The 24,301-nt window shown below is 42.8% G+C and overlaps 1 protein-coding gene across 3 annotated transcripts in view; it reads right to left on the bottom strand.

Annotated features, from left to right (window-relative positions):
• KIAA1549L (KIAA1549 like) overlaps window positions 1-24,301 on the bottom strand; it is a 739,655-nt gene that overhangs the window by 209,475 nt on the left and 505,879 nt on the right. For 2 of the 3 annotated variants that reach the window (XM_069623580.1, XM_069623582.1), the window contains 3 exons: window positions 18,379-18,554; window positions 3,173-3,300; window positions 1,289-1,312 (listed from right to left, as the gene is read on the bottom strand). In XM_069623580.1, coding sequence (XP_069479681.1) covers window positions 1,289-1,312; window positions 3,173-3,300; window positions 18,379-18,554 — 328 coding nt within the window. The remainder of the gene's footprint in view (window positions 1-1,288; window positions 1,313-3,172; window positions 3,301-18,378; window positions 18,555-24,301) is intronic. The other variant, XM_069623581.1, reaches the window with a different exon arrangement.

Below are 24,301 nucleotides of genomic sequence, written 5' to 3'. Positions count from 1 at the left end.
TTTAATACGCCAGGGCGTGTCTATCCACTCGCATAATATCTTCACTACTGCTCTAGTTCAGCACTTTACTAATAAAGACCTCTTACTTGCATTTTATCCAAATATTTGGCGCATTCCAACAGAGCATGATTCCTGGGGTATACCAGGGCCTCTCGCTAAGGGTAAACCTTAATTCAATATACACCAGGACTGTAGGGTCCTTCGTCAGTCCTGCATATGCCGCAGAGTGCCCACAACTGGTACATCGGTGCAGTGTATCATAGATATGCAACATATGTGTTCAAATTACATTTCTAGTACCGTATTAAGGCACACTCTTGCCCTTCTGTGGATGGGTTAGTTTGAATGGTCCTGTATTAAGTTTGTAGTAATACCACCTTCTGTAAAGAACCCATTTATTAGCGCTCTTTTGTATTTTAGTCTCATGTAAAACCTCTCAAGATCTGTTCACTATCAGTAAAAGAATCACACCCATTTCTGTCTTGGCTAAAACTGTTGTTTTATTTGTCTAAAATACTGAGTACATTCACTCAGATGTATACAATTGGGCCTCATCATGAGTGGGCGCTAACCCCGGGGCTATTAGTGCCACGGCCAAACCCCACCCAGTGATATTAGCACCGGATCACGGGTTTGGCGCAACGTTAAGTTCCCATTCCCCATTGGGCCATTTGGGAATTCCCCATTTCCCATTGGGCCCAATGGGGAATTTTAGCGCTATTACCGCCGGTGGTTTTCCCGTCGGCGGTAATAGAACCAAAAATCGGCAAAATTGTGGTGGATTTGCCCCCAGCTCAGAGCTGGGGGGAAATCCGCCTCTCATCGCGCTCTGAAACACTTGTGTACGTGCGCGATAGAAATAAAATATCAATCAAGCTTGTGATTTGGCAGACCCTTAAATGGGGCGGTAATAGTGTTACCGCCGCATTTAAGGGTTACCGCCAAACTCGTGATGAGGCAGTGTCTAAGCGCTTCTGTCATAAAATGATTCACCTGTATACCTCTGGTAAATGTAGGGTGTAGTGTTGTGAGGTAGGGTGTTGGGCATCTGAACGCTGGTAATGTGTTCTATGTCAAATGTCCTGTTGTTATGGGGGTCAAACGTTGCAGTTGCTATCCCCTCGCTGGCACTGTATTTACGCGAGCTGAGGGAAGGAAGATTCATGTAATGGCAACTCTGCCAATTCAAGTACTACTGGCCTGATAATGGAGACGTATTTGCAAGAATGACATGAATGCATGCAAAGATGAAGATCATTGGCAATTGTAAGACGAACTTCATTCTTACCAATTTTCTTTGAGGTTTTAAAACCTAAGTATATTAAAGAAAAACACTAAAATACTTAAAAAGAAAATGTACAACAAATCAATCTTAAGATGAATTCTTGCGGTGAGAAAACACAATAGTGAATATTGAGTGCATTAAAACAAGGCTCCGGTATAATTAAACATGTAGCACGACTCAATACTGCTCGTGTAGCCCTGTGAACATCGGCAACAATGTAGCAACACAATCAAAAAAATACACCAGCCAGTTACAAGTGTGATTTACCTATCGAACGGGAGATATCACATAATAGGAGGATACAGAATTACATGGCGAACATTGAATTTTCATTAAAAAGCACAATGCTTTTATTAAAATGTCTTCATAGTACATGAAATACATTTTTTAAAAAGCAGGAAACCTGAAAGGAAAATCTGACAGGTGAAAAGCATGTCACATTAAATATTATCATCTACATGTTGTGCTCCGTGCATTCAGATTTTACATTGCTCTTTAAAATAAGCAGCAACATAACATCTTCCTCTCTCTATGAAATAGATTGGGTGAGAAATCATTATCACAATGTAAATTACAATACATGTACATTTAATGTTAACGCAGAGATTTTTCAACATAGCAAGTCAGTCCTCCTTATGCTTTGGTTACCCTGGAGGCCTTACATGATTGCATGATAGTCTGTCAGTTGCCACCATGCGCGCCACATAAAGATAGTAACAAAATAAAAGAACCTTTTACGAGCTGAAAATCTAACCATGTCAGGAGAGCAATACAACATGAGGAGCCTCAACACTTCCCATCTTGAAATAAAGGACCGTAGAAGAGACTAGGAAACCAGTGTTTGTTCTCACGCTGCCCACCAAAGCTCTGAAACATCCTTTCCACATCAGACCTGCCCCTCTATCAGATAGAAAGTGCAGACACATCTCTTTCAGGAACACCTTATTGTCCCCTAACAAATATCACCTTTGCTCCCCAGAAAAACAGCACATCTCTCTCATGACCCGTCTGCTACCCTCTAAGCTACCGAGTATTTGCATGGTCTCAGATCGATCCCACTGTCATTTAACTATGCACTGCACATGACCTTAAGGGCCCGATTCATGGAATTGTTTGCACGGTTCAAAGTGACTTTGCACCGCCAACACAAACCCTAATTCATGGAACTGTGCAAAGTGTATTTTTGCATTGGAAAATCAGTGCAAAGTTAGTACAAAGTCATTGTTGCAGTACAAAACGACTTTGCACTGCAAAAATACACTTTGCACAGTTCCATGAATCTGGGCTTGTGTCAGCAGTGAAAAGTCACTTTTCAGCAGTGCAAAGTCACTTTGAACGCTGCAAAAAAAGCCCATGAATCGGGCCTTTAGACTCCCTGCCTTCTTTTAGTGCCCTTCACACCTACCCAGATAGCTCATATTGGGGGTCAACATCTCTCAATGACATGGGCTTCATTTTAAGTTTGGTGGTATCCCGTCAGTAAATCCGGCGGGATACCACCAAATGGATCTACCGTTATCTGCATCTGGTCTGCGGGTATTACCAACAGATTACAGGTGCCAGTGAGGAGAGATAATTCCCCATTCCATAGAGTTCCATAGGACTCCATGGGGGAATGGCAGCATTATTACCGTCTGCTTTTTGCAGGTGTGGTGCCTGACTTAACTTCAGCTCTTGGCTGGAGGTAAATCAGGCTCCCCACTGGCAAACTTGTAGTTTGATGTCATGGGAAAAGTGGCGGTAACAGAATTACTGCCACTTTTAATGAGGGCATAATCGCTTTGATTTTAGTTGTTATGCTGTGCATGTGAAAATGCAAGAATATGTGTGTGTTTCTGGGATTCAATGCAATGAAAGAATAACGTAAGGCTTCCGGCGCCCTCTCACCGTTTCTCTTTCTGGTCTCCTCTCGGGCTACTTTCTGCAGCGGCATGACTTTCTGTGGAGTGCTTCTTCCTGAACTGGGTGGTCCTGATTCATTGCTCATGACAGAACCATTCTCACTCGGTGACTGGCTGCAAGTAACCATGGGAACAAGGAAGAGCGTAAGTGTACTTCTCAGCAGCTGAACTCTTATTACAAGGTTATGTGGTTGGTCGTGTGTGCTATGTTGACCTTTTAGCTTAATTGCCTAAACAGAATGACAATTAGTTTAGTGATCGGAACAGAAATACAATCAAACCGTACACAGATTTGTATAAGGAACGAGTGTGTACAAACAACTACCGTCAGGATAAAGTCTCGTGTTGACAAATTCACAATGACAGCAATAAAAAAAAGACGCAGCTCCTACTAAAGAATGCAGGAGAGAGACATGTTGCCAAAAATAACACAGCCGTTCCTTACCATGTCAATATTTTGATGTCCAGCAATGTTCACCAATGTAACAGAGTGCCTTGGGAACAAACGGTCTCAGCAATACAGACATCCGACAGCAAACTAAACAAAGTCACCAAACATGCATCTTTCCGCCCACCTCTCATTCTCCAATATGTAGAGTAATAACGTTCGAATTAGATTTTGATGTAGGTTACAAGTAACAATAATTATGTGACTTCCAATGTATTTTGGTGTTTTACGGCACACACTACTACTAGTAAAGTATATTACAGGATGGACTACAGTGTGACAACAAGTATGCATTTAAAGTATAGAGTGGCCATGACACAGCCTCCAGGTAAAAACCTGGGTATGGCATCCTCTTAGGGGGTCTCTGCATTGGCAAGTGAGCTTGTGCACAGCCATCCTCCCCAGAGCCTTGGCTAAAATCAGTAGATATGGTTGAATGTTGCAAGCCCTTTTATCAAAGACATACTTGTCAAATATAAATATTTTTGCCCATTCTATGCTCCCAAAATGTGTTTCGATTTCATGCAAAGCAGGGTGGAACCCTCAATAGTGCTATTTGTCCCCCTTTCCTTTCTAATAGGGATATTACAAAAGAGTACAATAGGAGTATACAAGACTGTCTTAATGATACATTTCTACCAGAAATTATTTGCATGGCTATTCTATGTTTGGGTTATGTGCTTTGGTCAGTAAGACAAGTGTAACATTCTCATATTCTCATAATTACTCAAATATATATCCTACAAGTGATCAATAGAAATGAACATTGTCAAACTTAAAAAAGCAAGTTTACACTGTTACTATAATCAAATAATTTCTAATATTTTGCTTGTTAGTAGCTGTTTTTTACAAACACACACATATATATATATATACACCCTGGAGATATCTGCATTTTTCTCATGAATGCTATGACAAATCAACCTAACCTCAAACACTTTTGTACAATAGCAGACACATAATGATAGCCAGTTTGATCACTTTCTCAAGGATACATTTGAACCTGTCAGACAGCGAACAATCCCACAAAGCTGCCTACTTACCTAGCACACCTACCATTTGTACATTCTTCTACTCACTCTCAATGCGCGCTCCTTGGCATCATTTAGGACATGGTAAGAGCACACTACCAAAGTAATGCCATCCCGTCAAAGAAGTATATGCCTGCTAATCACACAGGCACCAGCGTTATAGGCATATCCGTGAACTTGTGAACGTTCCCTGAAATCACCAATGGACACTGGATTCCATATTGCTAAAAAGGCTGTTGAAGAATCGTGCTGACCACCAAATAAAAGTAGCTTTCATGGCAAAAGTCAGGAACAGTGCAAACGCACTGCAGGTACACGGCCAGTGCTTGGCCAAGCTGCTAAACACTATGCAATGCAGAAACCACCATCTTACGCATTGCAAATAATCATCTACACACTGTACCTGCATGACAGACTTGTCGCGTTTCTCCTCTTTCTCTTCGCAGTGGCGCAGTAAAGTTCTCACTTTGCTTGGGCCTAGCTGGGCTCGGGCTAGAAGGACATGACCACTTTCACTTGCACTAAAGCAACTTAAGTACCATTAACACTTCACCCAAAATGGTAGTAAGAGCCTAAATTAGCTCTCATAGTGACCCCACTTCGAGGATCAGCTCGCTGAGAAACTAATGGATGGCAGATTGAGTCATTTCCCAAATCCAGTTTCTTTCCGACATGTAGCCTCAACTCAGTGCTAGCCCTTCTTCAGTTCTTGCACATGAGCTGGAGGACCTCAGCCCTCACCTCTTCCTGACTAGATTTCTGTAGGAATTTTGCCATGATACATACACATTATCAAAAGCTGTCTGCAATCCTAAAAAGTAGGTAAACTAAACACGGCAATGAAAATGCTGTTACAAAGGCATCCTTCAAAGTTGATAAATATTTGATGAACAACAAATGTACTTTCAGAGATGGTGCAATTGTGAAGGGCGCAACGACTCCCATGGCGAAGTCCTTTGCAAGAGATTTTAAAAACTGTCCTGAAATGATGAGTAGCATGTCAGGTGTGCAGACGGGTGCAAACACTATGACAAGGAGGTATCTGCACTATCAGCCAACGTGATTGCTTATCGCTGTGAATCTGCCTTTTTCAGGCAAACTATCGGAAATCAAAACTTTGATCCCGTCAGACAGCATCGGAGTGCGGTTGTTGTTTCACACTACACACCAGATTACCGAACACGGGTGCATAGCATGCAGTGGCTGCTTCACAGTGAATGTCCTGATTGGTTCCCTACAATTCCGATATGCATGACATTCTTTAGAAGACAACTACTAATAACAAATAATGAAATAAAGATGTTTTTTTAAGATATTAATATCTTAAATGAAAATGATATTGTTTTTTTATATAAAGAGCAAATATAACACCCCAAAATAATCTTGGTCCACATTCTCATGCTCTATGGACATCACCACCCCATTAGCTCTCGCCAGTAGCGTGTATTGGCCATTAGCAACAAGTAGCTCTTGCCAACGTAAAGGTTGGAGACCCCTGCAGTGGAGACACTGAATCTGTTCCAGACTTGCCAAGCTGTATTGGCTGCATGTGGCTATCAAGAGTGCCTCCAAGAGTTAATGCATACCCTTACAAAATAGCCCATCACTTCAACTCTAACCTTTTAAATGGGAGATTTGAGTGCTACATTCAATCATGCTAATGTGTACGATTTGGCAGATCTTTTTTCTGTTTTCTTTAAGTTTTTTAAATAATTGTATGGAAATGTAGTTGTCTTAAAATAAAGAAGACGTGATTTTAAAGTTTTGTCCAGTGGTGGTCTTGCATGCAAAGCTTTTTACAAAACAAGATTAAAGCATTAAAATCACCCGAAAATTAAAACAAAAATAAAAAAGACAAATCGGCTTACAATTCCATAAAACATCCCAAAATGCATCAAAGCTATTATTGCTACTCGCCAACTAGTCCACTCTTCATAACCCTGCTAACATCAAGCTTACAACTTAAAAGTGAGTAGACTCAATAAATACTTACATACTACTGAATAACATAGAAACATAGTTTCAGCTACCACAGTTGTCCAGAGGCATAGACAGGGTAGGGCCTGAGCCGGCAAGGACCACCCAAAATCTGTAAATGCCCACTCAGAAGCTGAATGGGTATTTACAGATGTCAATGACGCTGGTCACCCAGCACTTGCAATTTATAATCTTCAAATCATTGAAGGGGGGAATCAGTCTATACGTGATTGAAGGTATAAATGGTGGGTATGTACACAAACAGAATGCCCTTGGAAATATTTGGTCAGGGTTTCCAGTCAGCTGCATATATTTAAATGCTGCATTGATATGTTATTCAGAATGTGCATTACGCTTTAGAAGGTTCATGTTAGGCTCTTAACCGGAAGTTTATTTTTGGGGATCATGGTCCCTGGTAAAGCAAGAAAACAAAAATGGGAGAAATGAGGTGAGATTGCTGTTAAATACTGTGCAATACCATGAGATAACACATCCAATAAATTTGTTTTTTCCAATTAATATTATTAATAATATTCCCCTTAGGATATTTACAAACATGATAGGCACATGGTGTATTTTAAAGAAAATGCCATAGAATAGAGAGGATTTAGGAACAAGCTTGTAGGGATTGCTCTCCGGCTCCTCAGAGTATGTCGGGAACCAGGAAGTTCTGCCTTTTTCCTGGTACCGGTCTGCATGGAGAATGGGAGCTGGAGGCACAGAGAGCAGCTAAGGAGGCGTCATCTTGTCAAGTCTGGAGGGAAACAAGCAAGAAGAAAAATAATGTTTGTATGTGCCATGCAAGTGTGTGAGGATTGTATGAATGGATGTATATGTGCATGCATGTGAATGGGTGTCTGTGTAAGTGCCGTAGGTATGTGAGTCAGTGCCTGTAAATGCGCCCATATGAATGATGCAGTGTGAATGGTGTGCATGGGGAGGTGTGTGTGAGAAAGTAGTGTGAATGTTCTGGGTGCTTGTGTGAGAATGACAGAGAAGCTGTATCGGGGCTTGCCTTGTAGTCGAGTGTGTGTGTGTTTGTGTATTTATGCTAGGCTGGGGCCCAAGGGGCACTGGAGCATTAATGTTTTTCACAAGGGCATGGCATGTGTTTACTGGCATTTTTGGGTAAAGCAAAGCCACCTTGATGAGTATTATTAAGTAGAGAAGGAGTTGGTTTGGGTGGAGGGTACTATAATGGGCCCGAATATTTTCATACTGTGGCATGGCATTTTGCACTCTCATTAAGGGCAAGCCTACATGATGAGTGTTCTTACATGGAGGAGGGGAGGGATATAGTGGGCAAAGGCATTATGAAAATGCATTGGAAAAAGCTCCTGTCCATTGTTGGTGACCTGCCATATAATGGATTTTTTAATGTTTTACTCCACAAAACCTATTGTAAATTCTGTGGCTTTTTACCTATTTTTCACAGAAAGTGTACTGTAAAATCCACCACTTTCACCCATCATTTAAAAAGTGTTCTCATGGTCGAGACCCCCCAAAACTCTCTTGAATTGTTCAGGTTCCTTCCATGCTCTCGGTCGCTTCTGCGCATTTCCATCATGGGCAGAGCAAGCCCCCTTCCCTCTGCAGGCACCCCTTGCAGTGGACCCAACTACATCACCTTCAGGCCCCACTTGTTAGACAAGCCAGGCTACACCTCTGCAGTTGTCTGTTCGTAATGACCACTGGCTCTTAAAGTTCATACATCATTACGATAGCTTGCCGTTACCTTCATTACCCCTGAGTTTTTAGTCATATAAAAGATAAAACACTGCCAGGCTAGTTCCCCAAAACCCTCCTCTCTCAACAAAATATTTCTGTGATTATACATTTTGTAAATCCTCCCTCATGATTTTACAGCAAAGTAAGGTCGTATTACTTTTTTCTTCCTTTTTTTCAACAAATCATCTAATGGCAGGATATTACCCCATGCCAGAGTGTATTATATTTGCTCCTGAGGAGTTGAGGGTAAAGAGCCAGGCATGGCTGTGGCTGCTCTGCAATTTCAAACATTCTGTCCGAAAGAACTGCATTTAGTTTCTGCAGCTTAAGCATGTGTTTTCCACCAAGCGTGCCTCTGTTTTGTTTGTTTGTTAGTATTTATTATGCGTGCCAGACCCGAGAGTATCAGGGCACAGGCAATAAGAAGTCATACAACTTAGTATGCAGGTTACATTGGTTACAGGTGATAGCAAACATATGATCTAGCAATAATTGGTATATAGGTGCAAACAGTCGGTGGTGGTAGGGAAAATATACAGTATAAGCAATCAATATACAAAGGAAATGTACAGTAGTATAGGCAATCAATATACAGAGGAAATACAGTTATACAGTTATTTACAAGTGTGGTCAAGTTCTTAAATATAGACAGTCAATATACAGGAGAAATGTACAGTTATTTACACCTGTGGTGGAGTTCTACAAGTTCATTTGTCAGTATTCTCTAGGAGCCATATGATCAGGTTTTGTCTGAATTTAGTGAATGTTTGGTCCATTGTGAGTGTGGTGGGTAGTGAGTTCCAGAGTTGAGCTGCTTTGCTTGGGAAACTGGTGTCCCCGATAATGGATAGTTTAAAGCGAGGCACCTGAAAGCAGTTAGAGTTAACTAGTCTTGTTGGTCTAGTAGATGCTTTTCTAGAGAATCTTTCTATTAGATATCGTGGTGCTTTGTTGTTTAGGCTTTTGTGGATGAGGGAAGCTGTTTTTAGTTTAATTTTCTCTAGTGTGGATAGCCACTTGTATTTCTTTCTTGTTTCAGAAATATGTTCTTTCTTAGAGAGACTGAGTGCAGTTCTAAAGGCATTGTTTTGAAGTATCTATATTTTGTTAGTAATATATTTATTTGCTCCAATGTATAGGGCATTACAGTAGTCTATTCTAGATATAATGAGAGCTCTAGCTAGAGTCATACAACTGTTAGGTGAAAGGAAGTTTTTGCCAGCTCTAATTAGTTTGCATGCGATGCTGTCGAGGAGGCTAGGGAGTTTACCTGTTTAGTAAATGTTAGGGTGGAGTCTAAGTAAAAACCTAATGTTTTTACTTCCTTGGCAACCTTGATAAGGTTCCCATCAATGATGAATGATGAGTAGTTTGTGCCAAGTCTGGTGAGAAGAGATGCGGATCCCAGGATGAGAAGCTCTGTTTTTTCATCGTTCAGACAGAGGCCGTGAGTGGCCATCCATGTCTGAAAGATGCTGTAAATTCTATTCATCAGTGCTAAATCCTTGCAGTAGTCCCCCATCAGTGGTAGGAGGATCTAGGTATCATCTGTGTAGTTAGTTTAGGTGATACCCAGACGGTCCAACTCATCAAACAGGGGCTTGGTGAATATATCATACAGGGTTGGAGAAACATATGAACCCTGGGCACCCCGCAAGTGATGGGGATGGGGTCCGCGGCTGCAAAGAGCGAGAAGACCGTCATGGTTCGGTCGCTGAGGAAGGATTGTATCCATGCTATGGCCTCGCTAGAGAAGTGGGCAGCTGAATCCAGGTGGCTACATAAGACGTTGTGATCCACCAAGTCGAAATCCACCGACAGGTCTAGGAGGAGGAGTAATGTAAGCTTTCCATTGTCTCTTAATTTGTCTATTTGTGCTTTGAGATCAACGAGAGCAGTTTCTGTGCCGTGTAGTGGCCCGAAACCAGATTGATGAGAGCCTAAGAGTTGGTTAAGTTCTAGGAGGTTCTGGATTTGGATATATGCTACCTTGTCTAAGATCTTCAATAGGAATGGCACCGTGGTGATGGGCCTGTAATTGGTCGGTATGGAGGGGTCTAGCGCTTGTTTTTTTAAGAAGTTGGAGTACCCAAGATTCCTTAAGATTGCTAGGTATCGTGCCGGATGGGAAGGAAGCATTAATACATTTGGTAATGAAGGGTGCTAGATCCCTAGCAGCGTCCTTGATAAATTGTGCTGGGCATTGGTCACCTTTGTAGTTGGATGGTTTGAGACCCAGTATAACTTTCTCAACCATGTGTCTGAAGCACGGCGAAGTTTGCACTGGTTGCCTGTGCAGGCCAGGGTTATATTTAGGCTCCTCCTCATTACACACAAATGTATACATGGAGTCATGCCACTTTACCTGAAAGAATTAGTCATGGTAAAAAACAACAATAGATCCCTTCGATCTGACGATTCTAATACCCTGGCTATGCCACGCATGAAAACAAAAAAATCCAGGGATTCAGCATTCATCTCGGCAGCCCCCTCTTAAATGGAACTCTCTTACATCTACACTGAGGACCACCTCTTCTATGGAAATATTTAAGAAAGGGCTGAAAACTGCACTCTTCGCATAAAACGTTTTTGCCTCTCGTCTGATCCTGTAATTGCATGATTTCTGCTCATCGAGCCCATCCCAGACTTGGCTCTGTTTTTGTTGTCTCTGTTCTGTTTTACGTTTCACAGCGCCCTTAAGCCTCAGGGTACCTGGTTGCGCTATATAAATGTTAAACATAAACCTAAACATAAACCTCTTAGTGGAGACTTTGGAGAAGTGAAATTGGGTGACATGTTTAGTTTTGGGTGGAATAGTTTTGTTGGAAAGTGGTGTGGTGACAGTTAGTGAGGCCTTTTTTAGTGCTATTTATTTTGAAGGTTAGCCACTTTGTTGGCTCACGCCTGCTGGATGTCTGAGCACCATGTTTTATCTTTGACACAGTTGTCTTGGGATATGATAGGATTTTCTAATTCTTTTAGAATTGTGAAGAGCTCCTTCATACTAGAATTAGCTTGCATGATTCTAGTATTATAAGTATCTTGTTTGGCCAGGAGTATATCCTTCTTATATTGGGATGAGATTTTGATTAGCTTTAGTTTGTTTTCTGCAGTGGGATTTAGTTTCCAGGCAGTTTCGCATTTTCTTTTGTCTAGTCTTATATTTTTTAGGTGGGGAGTAAACCAATTGTCGAGGTGACTTTTAGGCTTACTATTTCTGAGTTTTAGAGGGGCGATGAGAGTTGTGTTCATAACTTTGTTATACTCTTCAACTAGAAGGCTAGGATCTATATTGTCAGGTAGGGAATTAAGGGTAGGCAGGATACAGGGGAGTAGTTTTTCCGCTGTAATGTCTTTCTTGTTTCTCGTAAATGTACGAAGGGCAAGAGGGGCCTGTAAGGCAGGTCTTTTGGTTGCTATTGTAAAAGATATGAGGTAATGGTCCATCCAAATTTGGGGTGAGATGGAAGTTATGGAGACATTACAATTGTGATCTGCCACCCAATCGAGACTTCTCCCTTTATTATGAGTTGGTTCGTTCACTCTCTGGGTGAAGCTAAATTTTGACAGGATGTTGGCCGCTACCGTGGCACGTTGGTCATGAGCATCATCAAAGCCTATGTTAAGGTCTCCTAATAGTAACGTTTGGGAGGTATCCTTTAAGTTTTCCGATAGAATCGTAGAAAGGTCTTCAATGAAAGTATTAATAGGGCCAGGGGGTCTGTATATAAGGTGAATGTTCCACGTTTGTGAGTTGGCTGTGGGTATTTTGATTGACATAACTTCACAAGAGTTGATGTTCGGCGAGGGTGATATTCTCATAGAGAGATTGGCTTTGGCAATGATAGCTAGTCCTCCACCTCGGTCTTCGCCTCTATCAGCTCTGAGGATGGTGTAGTTATTTGGTATGGCTAGGGACAGTGCAGGGCCTGTTGCCTTGTGAAGCCAGGATTCTGTGATTGCAATAAAGTCATAGTCTTCCGTTAGGATAGCTTCGGCTATTTCTGTGGCATGAGCGACTAAAGACCTTGCATTTATTAAGGCTCCTTTAAGGTTAGGGGTGGATTTGTCTGGGGATGGTGTGGTAGTGCTGTCTGTTGCGTCTGAGCAGGTGTGAGTCCTAGCACTTTTTGTATGGGGCTTGTTACTACTGTTAGTAGTGTGACTGGGCTTTAATGAGTGTTTGTAAGATACTTTACTCTTACAGTTAGAGATAGCCTCATATCTGATGAGTGGGTCAAATATTCTAGATAACCGTGCTCGGAGTCTAGAATTTCTAAGCACAATGTTGCAAGAGGTTGTTAGGAGAGGTGCGTTGGACTTATACATGGGTAGTTTTGTAGACAAGGTATGGTTGTCCAATATATCTGCTATCTTAGTTGGTGTGAACATTATGTACAGTGCCATTAGCATGAGTGTGGCACCCAAGTAAACTAAGTTAGGCCATATGTGCATAGTGTATTAGTAAAACATACAATGAGAGAGTGCTGTAACTTGGAAAGAAGGTGTTACCTTCACATAGAGTATGGTTGTTGCCATAAATGACCGGTGGCATTCACTAGTGGACTCGACATAGGGTTTAGTCAATGGTTAATGTGGATTAACATAAACATCAATTGGCTATAATGTTATACTAAGGATAGCATGTCTAGGAGCAGGTAGGCTGTACAGCACTGCTGGCTAGTCCTATTAATATAGGCATCAACATTTCCTAGACACTTTAGTAGAGTATAGACTGGTAGACAGTTATATAGTTAGAAATGATTTGCAACTCTATGCATAAACATTGCTATAACATGTGAATATGAGTTGCTAATGTATCCAGAGATCATCATGAAAGGCAGCCGGCACAATTTCGCATAGTCATCACATAAATGTTATTGTGTCACCCATACTGGGGATCTTGGTCGTTTGGCAGAGGTACAGTAATACAATGTATTTTTCTGTTAGCAGTGAAGGCAACTGAGTATCTAGTCAGGCAGGGTTGCCTTATGGTATATAACTAATTACATAATAACATTTGGCAACGTTCATTCAAGCGTGTATGCGCATAGCATGGCAGAGAGTGTATCTTGTGCTCAGTACGATGGTCAATTATACAGGTAAAGGTGCCGGATTTAGACCTTAGTCAGTGAGTCAATAAGTAGGCAGCTTACCAGCGTTACACATCGTTGACCAAGGGTGTGCAGGAGTCGATCAGGCGCACGAGTGAGACAGGTAATAGCAGTCAATAGGGGGCTGGGTGGTCATGGGAAGTAGGTAGGGAAAAATACATGTATAGACTTAGACTGGCGTAATCGGGCCGCAATGCCGCAGCGTCCCGGGGCGAACAGGGGCAGAACAGGGCCTTTTTCTTTCGGCATTCATCTGGAGGCTGCCAGCACACCTAATTGGCCAGCAGGATATGCAGCCAGCATTACTCCATTCTGGTGGAGCGGGCAGAAGCCCCTCCTTTCTTGTAGCAGGAGCTACCCCATCACCCCTTCACCATCTGCACCGCGTCATCCGTGCCCTGAGAGCACCACTACTAGCAGAGGCACGCATCCACATGGCCGGATCCTCCAGGTAGTCACAAGCCCCAACCACCTACCCGCGAGATCTGATTGGCAAGGTGCAATCCTACACGCACCATCGGAGCAGCTCCCTGACCGATGCTCTGCCGCATTGCCGCCTGAGCTTGTCCTTATTTGAGCACCTGGCCCCAAAATGGCGGGTGCAACGCGGCCCGACAACGAGGCTGAGGCCTGTTGCCAGGATACCAGGCTGCATATCCTGCTGGCCAATTAGGTTTGCCGGCAGGCGGAAGCCCGCAGCCTCCCGACAAAGGGCGAAAGAAAAAGGCCCTGTTCTGCCCCAGTGAGCAGCATTACTCCATTCCCATGGAGCGGGCAGGAGCCCCTACTCCCTTGTAGAAGGAGCTACCCCATCACCCCTTCACCATCATCTGCACCGCGCCATCCGCGCCCTGAGACCACCACTACTAGCAGAGGCACGCATCCACATGGCCAGATCCTCCAGATAGTCACAAGCCCCAACCATCTACCCGCGAGATCTGATTGGCAAGGTGCAATCCTACAAGCACCATCGGAGCAGCTCCCTAACCCCTCCGCTCCATTGCCGCCTGAACTTGTCCTTATTTGAGCGCCTGGCCCCAAAATGGTGGGCGCAACGCAGCCCGACAACGAGGCTGAGGCCTGTTGTCATGATACAAGGCTGCATATCCTGCTTTGCGGTGCTTACGCCCAGACTCAGTTTCCTCAACTTTTCTAGATGCAGAATCCAGATGATAAGCTGTTGCCACTGTCCTCTTAATTCCATATGATGCCAGCACATTGTGCACTCCTTGAGTAATGGATTTGAATACTACATCTAATTCCATGGTGTCATTAGAAAAACCCTTTGGCAGTTGGGTGATCCTCTTTCAGAACCCTCTCTCAGAGAATCCTCCCAGATTCCCATTTTTATCCAAGTCCCACTTCTCATCCCGGAAGATACTAAATCAATTAGATCGGAACTCTGGTTGTGTACATGCACCCATATATCCGACATGCAACCCCACCTCTGCATGGCGATTTCTACGCTCAATTATACTTACGCCTGTCTTCGGGTGGCGGATAGTATGAATGACTTGCGTGGCCATTTCCCGGCCGAGAGGTTGCACGATCGAATCCATGAATACATCACATGCCGTGCAATTGTGTCTGTGCAAGGGACTGCCTGCAGGCCATTCCTCGGAATGCCCATTTTTGAAGAAGTTCTTCCCCATTTTTTGTGTTCCGCACCATTCGCAGCCCTCTGTGCAAGCCACGCCTACACTCTGCATGGAGTCTCTTGCAAGGCCTTTGACGGCTCGCAGAGACATGCCGAGACTGTGCGAACTCCACGCAAGTATAGGAAAAGTACTGCGCATTTGATTTCATGAATAGACGAACGCGAATTTGCACACAGATTTGTGTGCAGTTTGGCACGCAAGTACCCTAATTTCCACACAAATAATTCCATGAATTGGGCCCCAAGTGTATTTTTCAAGTCATAACAATTCTTGTGAATTAATTAATTGCCTAAAACCTGCATAGGTGGGTCCTTTACAAGTGTTTTGGTTCACTTTGTTGATGATCTCTAATAAAGAGAATTGTGGGATTACTCCATGATAATTTAATACTTAACTTGGAAACAACAAATGAAAGGTAGCATTAGCCAAGGCTGAACTGGAAATGTTATAAAAAGATTATGTACTCACAGGATCTGACACAATGAAGAGGGCAAAAATAGAATATGACACACATCAACGTCTGAATTTGTGTTCTTTCAAGTGAAGCAAAACTATTGACACAACAGCTGAAAATGTAACAAATTACCATGTTATGGAGTAAAGCAAAGGCAGGCACCAAACCTTTAATCCATGCCATAAAAGACATGAACATTGCCCTCAAAACTAATGGTAATGAGATTGGAGAAACATCCATTGATTTCTATGAGAGCTTTTATAAACCCCAAGAAATGTTATTTTGAAATATTGAAGGCGTCTTGAGTTTAATTATATTGCCCCAGCAGTTAAGTAAGATATTCATTTGTTTGACATAGATAGATACAATTAGGGGTACTATCAAGAAATTATTCATGGTAGATGACCTCCCAAGAGAAGTGCATAAGGAATTTAGAATTTTGTTGCAACATTACTTGCAATAACTATGGAATTAATATGTTTCAGAGAGATCTTAAAGCATTGAGATGTGCTAGCAAACATCGCTGTAACTTCTAACCAGATCAGGACCCTTCTTTTCGTGGCAGCTACCACTCAATATCATTAACAACGTATGATGATGTGAGGCTGCTAACCAAAATATGAACTGTGAGACTGCACTCATCCAAACATGAATACAGAGAGATCAAATTGGATTATTCAGCCCAGACACAAACATGAGAACTCAAGGCTCCAAGCTGATACAACAGAGGAAGCGCAAGGTAAAATTAGGATTGATGATGCAGAAAAGGCATTTAGTAATGACAGTTGAGCATTCCAGAAAGCTGTCTATAGTAATGTGAGGGTTCATTGCACTTTATTAAGGCATTCAAGCATAGATTAAGGTGAATACCCTGTTATTGGAATCTTTCAAGTGAAAAGGGGCTCAAACCAAGATGTCCACTTTGGCTACTCCTTTTTAATCTATCAATGAAAGCAATGAAAGAAAATGTGTCCTTCAAGGTTCTAAGGATTAATGGGAAAGAGTACTGAGTGCTGCTCTATAAGGATGATATAAAGGTTCTAACAACCAATCCAGCTAAATCTACACCCACAAAAATAGAAACAATAAGGAATTTGGTCTGATCTGAAGAGATAAGGTCAGTTGGATGAAATCGAAAGGTATGCCTGTGTCTCATGAAATCAGGAGAACAGGGATGTGACAATTTATATTGTGGGCAATCAAATGTGTGCACTGGGAGTACATTTTACGAGAAGACAGAAGATTGTGTGCTCTACATATAGAAGCCTTACTGGAAAGACTTACAGTGGATTTTGGATGGTGGACATTACATTAGTTGGATCTCTGGGAAAAGCTAAACTTAATAAAGATGACGATCCACGATATTGTCCACCTTCAGAAACATGTGGGTAGGATTAAAGCAAAAGTCCTCAAACGTGACCATCTAATGATACAAATCTTACGGGTGAGTAAGAAACCACTGCTCCACCCGGAAAGGCTGAAGACACTGAAAAGGGAGGTGGGTTTTGGCCCACCAGGTTTTTCAAATGGCTTAAACTACTTTATCCTTATACAGGCAAAACATTATTTGGAAGGAATCGTAAGGCAATACCAAATTGGACAGAGATGCAATCCCTGAAAAAAGAGGGGAAACTACCAAAGTGTACATATTGAGAGATCATATGAGAAGGAAGACTATGATAATAAAACACCTATGCACCGGAAGCAAACCCTATGACAAGTGTGTGTGCATTCAAAGTGTAAAATATTTTATTTTTCACAATATGGGAGGATAGGAAAATAAACATGTCATTTCACCTTTTTCATTATTTGATTCACACCAGATCTCAAAGTAATCCCATGTCATTTCAGACAGTTATGACCTCATTTAGTCTCCCAAATGCTAAAATATGCAACTATTTCAGACTAATGCTAAATTGCACAACACTGCTTAAGAAATCCCACCCCCTTTAAAATTCAGATATTAAACCAGGGTTCATCCGTTTTACATCATCAAAAACATGGGTGGACTGGGAATCAAAAGAGGTCCTGGAAATAATGTTCAAAGTGGCCTCATATTACACATTTTCAGATAACCCAATCCTTTTCCAATGGGAAAATTGAGAAATACTACACAAAAGAGGCCCTGGGTGCAGAGGTCTACTGGGAAATAATAATGTAGCATTTATATAGCGCTACAAACCCTCAGGTATCTGAGCGCTGCTTATTATTACCCACGGTGGGTGGTGCTCATTTATCGACCTCGGAAGGATGAAAGGCTGAGTTTGGCCCTGCTGGGATTCGAGTCTGCGTTAGCAGACTCTGCATAGATGTCAAAGCGAGCGCTCTACTCGCTGTGCTATCGGACCGGCTGACATAGACCGAATCCCAGAGTTCCCTATAGGCCAAGGCACCCCTGATCAAACACATGAGCAAAACCTACACAGGAGATGAGGTTATAAGGTAGAAAGCCCCAGGCTGCACTTTGTGTAGCATGTATGCACTAGGCCAGGGCTGAACCATTGGCTATTACAACTTCTGAATGTTAAAATTTCAGAAAAGCTGATTTATTTTTTAGGAAAGTAGATCAGTGTGCAAAAAAGAAAGTGTAACCTATAAATGATATTCTAATTTCAGCTATTCAGCAATTACTGCCAGGCAAATACCTATTTAAATTATAATGCAAACACATCACTAGCATACAACTCACACAACACAGAACTCTAATGTTCTAAGAGAACAATGGGAATGCTCTAGTCAAATATAAAAAGTCATTGATGGCAATATGGCAAGGTGATTGTACCTTTTCCCTGTTCCAGTGGATTTTTCTGTTTTTCCAGTGCTCATATCCTGAGCATATTCCCTCTCTTGGGATATGGTAAGTGGAGGCACCACCGTTTCCTGAGTCACTGGAAGGGCGTCATCTTCAGCTCCTTGCTGCCCTATGTGCTTCTTTGCAAAGTCGAACCCTTGAACTGGCTGTTAGGGAAAAAGAGATTCCGGTGTTAACCTACATTCTTCGGACATACACCTTGAGCAGCAGACAAGTGAAATATCGCTGCTTTGAAATGTGGCAGAAGAGTATGGTCGGGCTTTCAGAATTAATGGCAATCGAAAGAGGTGCTGGAATGACCCGGACCATGTCTCCTGTCACCAGCCGGAGAGCTCCTGACAATTGGAATTGCATTCTTTAAAAACTGTATTTGTGTGACTAGGTTAAGGCTCATAGCTCCCTGATGACCATCCTTTGCTTCCTACCTACTCCAGACAAATCTATAAAAGATCAGAGCTTCATAATCGACCAGACTCTTTCACACCTTCACATCCCAAGTGAAGACTGTGATCAGTGCCCTTCATTTTTCATCTTCCTCTTCTCCTCTGAGTAGAAGTGGTTGGTACCTTAAACACGTTGGAACCTCATTACGGCACAAACTAACAATTTCCGAAATTCGAAGCCTTCCGCATGCCCACAATGCAGAAGCTATACCCTTCTATGCCTTGACGGCAAGGGTTGCATCTGCTGTTGGACCGCTGGAAAAAGAACCCACCTTCATGCAGCCTGCATTGCACAAAGAGTAACACACGTCTGGGATGTGAATTCCTGATCCCCAAATGCACCCCACACACACTCTGCAGACACCAGGCTCCATTGTGTCCCCAAAAGCAGAAAGAATACAAGCACAAGTGGAACCTTTTCATCTCGCGTTTTTCAATCTCTCCAATCACACACAATGCCAGCGTTCCAGGATTCCACTCAACTCAAATTAAGGAAAGAGGGAGACACCCAACTCTGCTGGAACTACATCTGCCCAAATCCTTGGCTCCTTGCAACACACTGGTTCCAGCCATCTTGCAATCACACTCTCACGCCGCTCATGACATATAATGTTAAAAGTATGAAAGTCAATCAGTACTATCTGCTGATGTCAAGAAATTGCATATAAAATATGTGATCTCTTTAAAGAAAACAATCGTTATTTCAATGCTGAGCCTTTTTGCTGCACTGCAGATGAAGCAAAAAATGGAAGGAAGAAAAGAAGGAAGGAGAGAAAGGAAGGGATTCACAGAAATGAAGGAAGGAATGCTAGAAATGGTCATTTGAATAAATACAAAAAGAAATTAAGGGGAGAAATGGGGAGGGTATCATTTCTAAGCCCACATTTCTATGTTACTGGGGTGCTATGCCACGTTCAGTTGGTTACATGTACATCGCGGTGATGTTACATCAAATCTTTTTTAGTGAAAGATGTTTCAACGACTTTCCATACATAAAGTGGAAAGTGGTTATACATCGAAACCCTTTCATCCAATAGAGTTTCGTTATATAAACACTTTTCATTTATTGAATGGAAAATCGCTGAAACATGTATAACGTTATAACGTTACAGACAGCTGTCCAATACTGAAGTTGATTGAAAAAAATAACAATCTAATCCAGCACTGGCTAGCTCCCTCTAACCTGTGTAGTGTAGCGAGTCCACTTGAGACTTTTCTTTTTTTTTTATTATGGGGGGTCCACCCCATCCCCCCAATAAAATAAAAGTCCCCAGTCCTGAAATTACTAGCTAATGCTACACAAAATAAAACACTGCACAAGTCAGAGGGAGCTGTCCAGCGCTGAAATCAATTCAATACGGTTATCATGTATTTCAGCACTGGACAGCTCCCTCTAACTTATGCAGTGCTTATTTCTTTATTGGGGGTTCCCCCCAAACCGAGATTTTCAAAATTGAACCCTTGCCACCACCCAAACATTCATACATTGATTTTGGAAAAATAAATGTTTGAAAGATTTTTTTGATGGAAAATGTTTCGATGAACATCACCTCGATGAAACAACTGTAGATGAAAAGACTGTATACCCGTTCACTTGTGGTCACTACCAGTCAGGCTGTGTGTTGATACAAGGTTTGATGCATTCATAGGCAATCTTTGAATTCACAGTATGAGACTTCTACACCTCCACCAATAGAAAACAATCCCTACGGGCCCCCTCCTCGAAGCAGTCCTTACTAGTTAAGCGGTCTTGATAGACAATCCCTTAGTTTACCAAGATTAAATAACATTTTGTTTTGCCACATTGACTTACTTCCTAGGGGGCCTGCAACTGTTGGCTCACCAGATATTTTGGACTTTAACTTCCATCAGCCCTCGTCAGCATAGTCTATAGTGCAAGATCATGGTATTTGTAGTCCACAGCATCTGTAGACCGGCAGGTTGCTGATCCCTGTATGAATATACAACTGCCTACCACCCATCACATCCTCTTTTGTTCTATCTCGTTCAGACAGTTTCATGAGGTAGTGTCGTGGTGATGTCTTTGCAGAGGCTGCCACGCTCACCCCAGGCTACAAGGCGCTATTGCAGGTACACCTAACTTTAGCCCAACCCTAATGTGACAATGCCACCAGTGCTGGCCCCGGGTGGATCATCGGGTCTAGATGCTCTCTCTGGTGGTTTCCCTGTTTAACCTTGCTAAGGAGGAGGAGAGAGCATGACTCCCACTGGGTGTCGGAGTCTAGGATGTCAGGTGGAAGCAGCGCAGCTTCATGTTTTTTTAGGAAGGCTTGCCAATCACCACATTTGTTTCTCAAAATAAATCTTTTATATTGGAAGACACGGGTGGTCTGGGCCACTCCACAGGCAAGTGTTCCAAGTTGCATGGTTTCAATCTACATGGGTGCAAGTTGCATGGTTTCAATCTACATGGGTGCAGACAGCATGTGTGCAAGCTGCTGTAGTAAAGCCTTATACTAGGCATTCCGGATGCATCACTGAAGCACAGACAAGCTGTAGTCTAGATTAGTTCCAGGTAGGCTTTATTTCAAATATGTACAACCTGTACATTACTATGGTTACTCTTGTAGGTATTTACAGTCACATGTAGACACTGACAGGAACATGGATAGGTGTAGACATTACTGACAAATGAGTAGACCCACCGGCCATCCAGCCATCCTCAGCGCAGGCCCCCAACTGACACTCTGAGAACATTCACACACAGAAACACCCAACATTCTCCTGAGCTGCATTCATGCACCAACATTCTTACAGCAAGCACCCAGGCCAATGGCAAGACAAGACTACACTACAACAGCTGCATGGGTTATAGCAGGTACCAGAGACAGCACAAGTCCAGATTTAACAGCTTGTAGATCCCTGTGGTCTGGGCAGATTGTGTTCCTGAAACTCAGTATATTCATCGGGCTGCTGGTAATGTCAGCAGGGCAGCTGCCTCCAGCACTCATCGTATGTGCAGTTTGCCAATGATTTAATTTTCTCTGTGGTTTAAAATGCTCTAAAATACTATCCAGCCCCTTTCCTCTGTCTGTGGTCAGGGGATCTGAGGGTGAATCCTGGCAAGACCAGGTTCACTATGTGTCCTTTGGGTCACAGGATTGGGTGGTGTCCCCTGTTATTGCAGTGCTTGGAAGCATAGGTCATAGGTCCTATTTTAGAATCGATCACTTCTGCAAAGTTATTCTGTTGTATACAGGATTGTTTTCCACCACTACATGTGTAGGTCATTTATTAGCTTGTGTGTAGCTCTACCTAGGCATCTGCCAGGCCATTCTCATGAAGTGAGTAAGGCAGCAAATGGATTAATGGAACCGTGTTTCATATAGGGCTGTTGCTATCATACACATCAGTTCCATCTTTAATATTGTATTTCCCAGTCAAATAAATTCGTGAATGGTTTTATGCATGAGAATCATCCGTCATGTTGTTCCTGATGAACACTTCACTGCCTTAGATTGGTCATTATATAATTAGAACTGGGTATTTATAACGGACTTAATACCCAGAGGTTTCTAAGTGCAGACCCGGGTATCGAACCTGTGTTGCTTCGCCTCGTCTTGCTTTCAAGGCGAGTGTGTTGCCCCTGAGCTATCCTCCCAAGACACTGCCCAATAATCTTGCTGTGGTGCAAAGGGCCAGCCAATGAAATGAAAGTGCTGGCTGGTTGTAAAGGGATCCAAGCTGTGAATATATATCGGGGATATTCTGGGGGTACATGGGATCATCATCAACTCAAGTAATTGCCAAACCCTGCGATCATGCTGCCCAGCACCCATGTTTAACCCCTCCCCCACTCCAAAGGAAGGCAGTGGTTTTCTTAGGAATAAGAACACCCTGAGCATGCTGTATGGCGCAGACTCCAGGGCCTGCCGAATAGACTAAAGGATTTTCAAAGATGCTGTATATTCCTCTGCTATCCGGTAAGTCCCTTTGTATGATGCTAAAGGCATTCATTCCGAGTTTGGAGGTAGCCATGACGCTATTAGCGCCATGGCTGCCTCCAAAATCGGTCCAACTCCGGTCGGATGAAGGGAGTAATTACCGGTCCAGTTCGAGGTTGGCGGGACCGGTAATTCCCCATTCACCAGAGCCATTCCCCATTCCCATTTGAGCCCCCATAGGGCTCAATGGGAAGGGGAAGGCGGCAATAACGGTACCGCAAATTGCGGTACCGTTATTGACCCCGGTATCCCTTTGCGGGTCCCGTGCATAACACCTGGTAAAACCAGGCGGTAAGGGAGGACCCGCAAAGGGACCTCGGAATAGGGCGCAAAGGGATTACCGGCACCGGTATAATTACCGGTGCCCGGTATCCCTTTGCGCCCAGGTCGTAATGACCTCAATAGTCTTGAAAGGTTATACTCATTGTGTAGCTCGTGTTCATGACATTTCACATTTCAGGAGATGTTTATACTCAGAAGCATTTCTTTTCGTGCTCTTGATCACTCGTGCCCCCTGGTCTGCATGGTCTCCAGCTTGCCTCTACAGTTTTTTGAGTTGCAGATAATGCTAATCCAGAGATGGTAGGGTTGCTGCGAGGTCTTGTAGTGTGGATTAGGATGCCTCATTGGACAGGTTTGGGGGATAGTGTTCTCTTTACATTAACTGTGGTTTCATCCTTAACTTCAAGGAATTGAAATTGCAGCTGCCTTATGTACAGTGCTTCCTGAAATCATTGCATAAACATGATTGCTGGTTCTGGTCAGATTTTATAAATTCATTGTTGCTTGGAGATGTTCCTCGCTATCTTACTCTATTAATTGGCTGAAGTACAGTGGTCAACGGCCATCAGGTGTGATTCCTTTGAACACGATAAACCATTTTACAGCTTATTCAATTTACTGCATTGGTCTTCTCCAGAGACTTCTGATGGCTCATGCAGGATCCAATCCTTCTTGATGGTGGAATCAAAGAGGTCTCCAGTTGTATTAAAGGTATTCACTTCAAGAATTCGGAATTGTTCCTGGCCCACCGGGGCACTTCTGATAGTGACAGTGATTCTAGAACAGGGGTCTTCGACCTTTGGTTTACCAGATGTTTTGGACCACAACTCCCATGAGCCCCACCCCAGTGCAATCAATGGTGGGTACTATGGGAGTCTTAGTCCAAAAAAAACAGAGAGCCGCATGTCACAGAACCCTGTCTTAGGGCATTCCTATACTATAACATTTTAAGGAGTTCTTCGTTTTCTGGAGACATATGAGGCCATTCTTTCTCTCTTTGAGCACAGATTCGCCAAGCATTGGAAATATGTGATAATAGTCCCTCATACTTCACTAACGTAGTGTGCTCAGTACAGGGTAGTTGGTGAGTCATAGCTACATTGGTGGTGTACATTACTGCTCAAGCGTACTGTAAGTAGGCCTCCTTAATTCTGCCACATTTTCAGGCACATGGGTGCATGCAGGGGTGGACTGGCGATTCCC

The sequence above is a fragment of the Ambystoma mexicanum genome, chromosome 11, assembly GCF_040938575.1.
Source record: "Ambystoma mexicanum isolate Mex_15411 chromosome 11, UKY_AmexF1_1, whole genome shotgun sequence".
Lineage (NCBI taxonomy): Eukaryota > Metazoa > Chordata > Amphibia > Caudata > Ambystomatidae > Ambystoma > Ambystoma mexicanum.
Note: the sequence above shows the minus strand (reverse complement) of the source record. Positions and strands in the feature narration are given on the sequence as shown.